The sequence below is a fragment of the Egretta garzetta genome, unplaced genomic scaffold (assembly GCF_000687185.1).
Source record: "Egretta garzetta isolate BGI_Z169 unplaced genomic scaffold, ASM68718v1 scaffold463, whole genome shotgun sequence".
NCBI classification, from domain to species: domain Eukaryota; kingdom Metazoa; phylum Chordata; class Aves; order Pelecaniformes; family Ardeidae; genus Egretta; species Egretta garzetta.
The window spans coordinates 1,505,808-1,513,875 of record NW_009259188.1 but is presented as its reverse complement, the minus strand read 5'-3'; the positions used below and the strand labels follow the sequence as shown (position 1 = coordinate 1,513,875).

The 8,068-nt window shown below is 41.3% G+C and overlaps 1 protein-coding gene across 3 annotated transcripts in view; it reads left to right on the top strand.

Annotated features, from left to right (window-relative positions):
• Window positions 1-6,236: 6,236 nt before the first annotated feature.
• LOC104123468 (cadherin-6) overlaps window positions 6,237-8,068 on the top strand; it is a 48,797-nt gene continuing 46,965 nt past the window's right edge. For all 3 annotated transcript variants that reach the window (XM_035891318.1, XM_009635719.2, XM_035891317.1), the window contains exon 1: window positions 6,237-6,464. In XM_035891318.1, the coding sequence (XP_035747211.1) occupies window positions 6,237-6,464 (228 nt within the window). The remainder of the gene's footprint in view (window positions 6,465-8,068) is intronic.

Here is an 8,068-nt window from a genome sequence, read left to right as displayed (position 1 = left end):
AAAGACACTATAATCAACCACTGCTGGCTGCAATTACATTGTGTACTTGATGTCTTCAGAAAGTACCTCTAGTTTAAACCCACAAATCTTTCAGTTTGAATTCTCTCTTAGCTCTGTTCTGTTTTGTTATTTCAGAGGTGTATTTACAGGAATGATCGCTAGAGTGTATGGGTTTATATAACAAAGACATCAGAATAAGTGAGCATCAGGAGATTAACATTTCATCAGCTATCTTTACACTGAAAAATTGACTTCTTTTTTTTTTCTGTTTATGACTGGTATTTACAAAGGAATGCCTCACGGACAATGAGGGAAAAGGGGCATTTGTATTTCAGAGCTGGAAAACCTAATTCACACTTGAGAAAATTATTAGATGGAGACTTTCAGATCTGACTGGTCATAAGAGAGACATAATTGTAAAGTAAGCTCAAACTCAACAACTGCTTTTTAAGTCCAAGTCAATTATGGACAAGTCTGCAGTCTTACAGCTTCTGAGCACATGAAACTTAGCTATTACTGAAAATATCTAGCAAGGAATTCTTTGCTATATATGAAAATGTATCAATATGATATATTAAAATATATGAATATGACACTAAAAAGAAGTTAATACGATACATTTGGAAGCCTCTATTTTTTTGAAGTTAGCTAGAATACTTTCTTTTCTTTGTGCAGTTATTGCTAATTTAACCTTTCCCCCCACCCCATGATGAGAAAGTAATTTTTTTGCAGATTTTCCTTACAGCCTTAATCCTTTCTTTGCAGTCTTGCCTGTAGGGTATCAGAACCACATACTTCACATTTGCGAGGACAGCCCCAAGGACAGCCTGGCTTCTCTGGGTCATTCACCTTCTCTTAGGGACATTGCTTCTTTGGAGTGGCTTTGCAACAAAGTAAAACCCAAGCACGTCATCACCAGATCCTCACCTAGCATGCCTTATTCCATACCACAGACTGTCACATCTTACACAGCAAACACAGGACTCACTATTTGGCTGTTATCCTCCTCCCCCATTAATGCTTTCCCCACCTTTCGTTCCTCAGGCTTTGACAATGAAGCATTGACGTCTTCTTGTCTCTCAGGCTTGATGGGTTAAACACTTGCACCTGATGTTTGAGCCAGGGGAAGGTCCTTCCAGCAGGACCATGCAAGTATGGAGAGTATCTCCCACTGCATGGTCTTACCTGGGGACTAGCAACTGACTCTCCTGCACAGGGAAACTGTGAAGCTGAAGCCTGCAGTCCAGTCACTGTAGCTAGCAGTTTGCTCCGTAGAATTGTTTGGGAGGTAAGCAGGGTCAGTTTGCCTGGCAAACTCAATTGGTGCTGGCTGGATAAGTGTCTAGAAGATATGACACTAGAATATTTTGAGTGTATCCCCACATCTTGTACAATAATAAATATAAATTAAAGCTTCCAGGGCAGAACCCTCCCTTCCTTCCAAAGGCGGTGGTAGACACTTCATATAATATGGCTGTTGATGAAGCCAGGGACTAGTCTGCATCTTTCCACCAACAACCATAAATCAGGCCTGATTTTCGGGTAGTAAAGGCACATACTCTGGTGTCTTCATAGTGTAATCTGCTAGAATGAAAGAGCAGGGTCTATTCTCTGCCTTTGTAATTTTTCCCCAAGAACCTTAGCAACCTCCATGAGGATGGACACAGTTTATTGTGTCACATAAATGAAAAAAAAAAACCAAACCAACAAACAAAACATAAAACTAAGTATTCCTGTTAGCTGAATTTTCAGATCCATATTACAGTCACCCAGGGTATAGCAGTATCATTTCCCATGCTCAGTTTCCTAAATGACTATGCCACATCATCTATTAACTTTCACCTCCTCATTCAGCCTCAATGTGAGAATAACAGTACATTATCAATTCTTGAAAATACAATTGATATTCATTGGAGTGTACTAATGGACCTTAATCCTAATGTGTGAAGCTTGGTACCCAACCCTCAAACAATGAAACTGTACCTAGATGACTAGGGAATAAAAGATCTATTATACTGGCACTACTGTTTGAATAAAGGTTATGTCAGAAACTTTAGAGACACTGATGGTTGTTGGCATATTTAGAAGCTATTTAAAATCTAATAATCAGCAGCCCATAATGTCTGAGATGTATAAATACATACAGAAATGTAATTGAATGCATGGGATCTGAAAAGAAATTATGCTCAAGTCCAGAGTCAATGACACTTTATAAAGCATATTCCTTTGAGAGTCTATTGAGGGGGGAGTACTATGGGCCTGAACAGAAAGGAAGGAAGAAAAAAATGTTTTACCTCTCCTTGCTGATGCCTCTCACGGGAAGGCTCTCTGCTGGTCTGGTTTATTTAAGCACCAACTGGGAAGAGCAGCACAACCCACAGCGCTGAGTGGGAGCGGAGGTGGAACCTCTTTTGGGTTCCTCATGTCAAGAAACTGCACTTGATACCTGTCACTGTGCCAGAAAGGCATCTCCAGGGCAGAGGCCCCTGATTCATAGGAGTGACTCTAGTGGGCATGTTTCGTCTTTGATTTATAGTTGAAATAATTAAGTATTTCTCTGGAAGGGTGTAAATTTGCACTGAATGCTCACATTGGTGGCATTAAGACATTACCTATGTTAATAAGATGCTAGGGGAGAGGGTGAACAGAAAGGTTGACTATGAATATCATCACCTAGGGGAAATAATTTTGAAGTAAGTTGATATTTATAGTGATTAAGCAATTGTCTGAGGTTTTGATCCTTCAAAGAGGCATGAACATAAACTTTAAATCTGCAACTTGTCACACCGGAGACAGTTCTGTGACTGCAAGTGACATTGCTTTTATGTTAACAATCATCACACCTAAAGTTAGACCGGGATTTTTTTTTAAGCTTGGATATGCAGATTCCTTATTCTCCCATAAAAAGCCCAGATTTGCTATATATTTGAGCTGACAGAGCTAAGCCAGTTGTCTGAGGCTGTTGTACAGTAAAATCATTTTTCACTCTTGACAGCTGATTAACACAGCAAGTTCCCCAACCAGCTGACCAGCTGATGGTTGAGAGAAATGGCATGTTTAAAGCACCCCTTTTGTCTTATTGACTGTCTTTATATGATGTGAAGAAAAAAAAAAAGAAATTTTAGCCTCCATCCCAAGGTCCCATCAATTATATTTGCACATTGCCATTGAAAGAAAATAAAATATGCCTGGTGAATGACTTGGTTTCAAAATGAAGATAGGAGATTGCACGAGAAAAACTATTACATTGCAGAGATCTCTCTGGAGCATGAGACACTGGGACTGGAGCACAAAATGGCATTTAAGAGCCCCAGGAGCTCACTCTTTACTAAAGTGCTCCTGTCCTTTTTATTCACTCAACTGAATTTAACGCTATGACCCATAAAACAGTTATCAGCACCTATAGGGCAAAGACACCCTGGACTTCAGCTGGTACTTACCCCAGTTGCACGCTTAAGCTGAGGTGTGTAAAGGGATGTCTCCTCTCTTCCCACTCACAGTGAAGTTGCTGGGGCTTAGCTGCTCTGCCGCTTCGTGAAGACTACCCAGTCAAGGGGACATTACGGGATCATGCCCTTATTTGAGCATTTTGGACACATCTCTGCAAAGAGTAAAAGGCTGTATTTCACAGCTATGATATCATTCTTGTGAGCTATATTTCAGCATGAGCCACTATAAAACCTCTCCCATGACATCAGACCTGTGAAATATAGCTGACTTCAAGTGCAGAAAATTCCCCTGCAGGAATAATTGTTTCCTGGCAATTGGCATTTGAAGGACTGATTCTTTAAAAGTCTGGCACAAATCCTGTCCAGGTAATTCTGTTCCCAGCAGCACTGCTCAGGAGATGTTATGTGCAGGAGCAGAGGTATGGAGCCCCACTGTGGGATTTGGCCGTAGGGGTAATGAGACGAGCACTGGGGGAGCCTGTCAAGCGGTGATTTTCACTCCCTCACACCTCAGCAATCCATGCAGACTTCACTAATAGCAAATAATAGGTTTGCTCATGTGCTGTGCTCCTTACCTCAGAGCCTGCTTCCCCGATAAGGCAGGGCATGTGAGCACAGCCAGGGCTACCGTCTCATCCGTCTTTTCACATCTGTGCTCCGAGGACAGATGATGACCAGCACACTGTTACATGGCAGCTCGCCAGGGCTGGCGCTGCCCAGGGTGCAAATTAACTCACCTGGGCAGGCCCCAGCATCCCTGCAAAGCAGCCTGGCAAGAAAATGGAAGTTAAAAATATTGTGTGAGACATAATCTCCTATTTCATATCACGTCAGGGAAGATGCCTGCCAGAACAGGCACCACTGAGAGCTGGGGGTTAGAGGAGTGGATGTTGGCAGGGCCATAAAGGACAAGACCCTGTGCAGGTGGAAGGGTACAGGAGGAAGATAAGAGAGAATGTAAAAACTGGGAGAGACTTAAAGCCACCTCAGCTCTCCCAAGCCCGGTGCCCACGTCCCCCTCTAGTGACCTGCACATTTATTTGCCGGTGCTGCATGAGTCACACTGAAGGTGACTGTTGAATGCCTTGGGAAGCATAGTCACACTGGCTTTTCCCATTCCTCCTCTGTGAAGGTCTTCTTGTGGTGGGCTCGGGTAGTGTTCTTGTTGTTATATCTCTGTGTGTGTACATGTTTACTTGCATGTGTGTTTATGCCTACGTGTCTGTGTCTGCCTCACAACACTCCAAGCCTTACGTGGACACAGCTCCCATGGCCTGCAGGACAGAATTGTGTTTACCTACAGAAAGTTCACTGGCATTAACAAGAGCTAACTAGAAGCCTTCCCTCTTCTCCACAGGAAACTACACTGCTTCAGAATTAATTGTACCTTTTCCATTTTTCCTCTTGATGTTAAAACCCTGACTCCTCCTCACCCAGAAGTTACCTTTTTACAGTATTTTACCTTGTGAAGCAGTAAAACAATACTGTTTGAACAGCCCTGTTCCATTACCTACTACCCATCTAAAAGCTAAGTGGTATTTCTTTATAGAAAATGATTTACTAAGAGGAACTGTAAGGGACTTGAGGTTATTTTATACAATTTATTACTAAGAACAATGACAACCAGAAGAGTGGCTAACCCAAGGCATTGTAAATGCTTTGACTCCATCAGTGTAGCTCAAAGGCTAAACTCTGCCTGATCTACACCTTTAAAAAAACCCCACACATAATATGGGGGAAAAAATGGCCCTTGATATAGAATACAATCCAACTTGTGTTGTGCAAAATGCTTACAAAACAACCGAAAGAAATGTTCTGGTTTCAGTTTGGTATAGTCAGACTGTCATCCCACAATCTTTATTACAAATATTGAGAGCTGCTGTGTTGCATTTTGAGCTGGTTCAGAATGATTTATTGGCTTTTGATCAGAATATTGAAAAAGAAACCCTTTTCCAAAGAGCATCTATGTAAAACCAAATGAAATTAGTCAAATTATTAATGAAAGCATTTACATATATAACTAGTTATTTAAAGATCTAAAACTCAGTACAAAACTCTGGCAGTGGGTACTGAGAAAACCAATATGTCTACTTAAGTTCCTACTCAGCATCAAACAGGTCTAGTATGTGGGAGATATTGACAAATACAAACACTTATTTCACTAACCTTTTTACCTGACCCTTCCTAAATGAAGTCAAAGGCAAAACTCCTTAAATGTGGGGGGGAAATCCTGGAGTTATCTAAGTCCAGGCTCTTCAGCCCATAACCATAGCAACAGAATGCCACCTGGGAACACAATGTGCACTCTTGCTAGCCTACTTCAATGTAATAAAGTAACCTCATCAAGATCCCCAGCCAGAAACTAATCAGTTACATCCCAAAGTCCAGGCAGTAAAAAGAGAAATGCCTGGTTTGCCTTAGTTGATGAATGGAAGTAAAAGGAGTTAAAGGGTGCCCCCAACCCCAAACATCTGGACTCTGTCCTCCTACTCAATATAGATTCAGATTATTTGAAGGACCACTTGCAATGTTTTGAACCAGAAATAGCCCAGCTTTTCCACAATCACTATTACTCTTCTACTTTTTGGACTTAGTTGCTGTAGTGATGAATGTTAAGTACCTTTGAAAATGCTCAAAAAGTTGTTATTTTTCTTTTCAGAGATCCTTTGAGACTGAAATGCCTATTTAAAGAAGGAAGACGGCATGAGATTGGATTCAGTACAGTAAAGTAGATTAGTTTGAGGACAAGGAAAAAAGTCATTATTTAGACCTTCTTGTGTTGCCGTGATGAGAACTTACCATTGCTTCTGGCTGCTGTTTTGGGCTGGTCAGCCCCACCAAAGTTTCTTAACTCCATTATCCAAAAGGACTAGTGTCTTTCCAGAAAAGGAAAAGGTTTTGGTATTGTCTGGAAACAGCAGGCGAGACCTCCACCGTTCCAAAAGGAGCTGGATGTGGAATCAGTTCTTTTTATTGGAGGAATACACAGGAACTGACTACCAATATGTTGGCAAGGTAAGATTCTTTCATGTGCATCTATATTTTGATTTTAGAAGCTCTGGGAAGCCAGCAGTAACAAGTAGGTAAGAACAATGCCTGCTACAACTTTTAGTTCACCTTTCTGTCTGCCCAGCTTCTGCTGAGGAGTAATTCAGCGGAAATGTTAGTATTCTTTAGCTTCAAATTGTAATCAACAACAGGAAGTTCCTCATTTAACCAGTGTGTCCCATGGCCAATCATGCACAGTTATGTTTTTAGTTTTTGTCTGGAAATAATGCAGCTTAATTATAGGGTTGTCTAGGCCAGATTTTTAGTTTTAAAATGTAATATGCATTTTTTCCCTCATGGTCATTGATTTTGCCAGAGTCAAACTATAAAAAACAGAAGAGGTTTTTGTCCAAGATATTTAGGATTCACAGTACCTGTATTTTGGTAAGAATTCTCTCTACCCAGAAGAAGGCAACTGTTTCCCTTTTTATTCCCCACAGCACACAACAATGCTGCAGCTATGAGGTTTCGCAGTGCCACTGAGGACTCTCTGACATGGACATAATACCACAAGCCATGTTATTACAAAGAGTTGAAGTACACTGTGCTTATACACTAAGCAGCAGCAGGCAGCTGCCCAAAACATGCTGACAGTTAGAAAAGGGTGTGTAAAAAATAATAATAATTTAAAAATCACAACTTAACTCTGAGAATATCCACCTCCCTGAGCAGCAGCAACCACCCCCACCCCAATGCAGGTAAACAACCTTTATGTAAATTGTAGAGCTAATGCACCTGTGGTAAGTCTAGAAAGAGTCTACACTGCCCAAGGTGCCATAATCTATAGGAGTCTCTCTCACAGAATGCAGAAATTATGCTATTGATGATGACATTCAAAGCAGAAACAATACAGCTTATTTTTCCAAACTAAAATGGGATTGTGTCTGATCTAGTTTGATCTCTCAAGCCTCTTAGCAAAGGCTGCAGATCACAGTGGTTTGACATTTTATCTCCCTCTGCAAGGTTCTGAGCATTCCCATGAGAGATGGTGGCTGCTTTTCTTGCCTGCCCATCAGCTGTCAGTCAAAGTTGGAAGTGACACTCCTTTCCTCCTAAATGGCTGCAAGGCATGATTCAAATGAAGAGCTACTCAGCTGGTATAATACTCACAGAGCTCTGACCGGGGTAATCAGCATTCATGAAAGGTACCATTGAGCCCAATCTATAAGAAAAAAAAAGCCAAAGGCAGAGAGCCCTCGGAGAAGAGAAATAGAGAAGGAAGATAAGAGGGTGAGAAAAAAAGTCAGAAGAGAGTAGAGGAAATAACTAGAAAGACAGAGGCGGAAGGAGAAGAAACTTTACAAAGCGGAATCAAGATAGACAAGGGGAAAGGGATATCAAATGGGGGTAGAGGATAGCCATTCGGAGAAAATGTTACCTAAAGAGAGCACAAATTAAAACACAAGATGAGAGAATGAAGGAAAAAAAAAATCAACCCACAACAGGTAATAAATACGGAGTCAAGGGAAAAAAAAAGAAAACAAATTAAAAAACAGAAGTCCTCCACACACTCTCCTATTTCACAGTCTGCTCGGGGTGGGGGGGGGGGGGGGGCGGCAGGTTGGGGACTC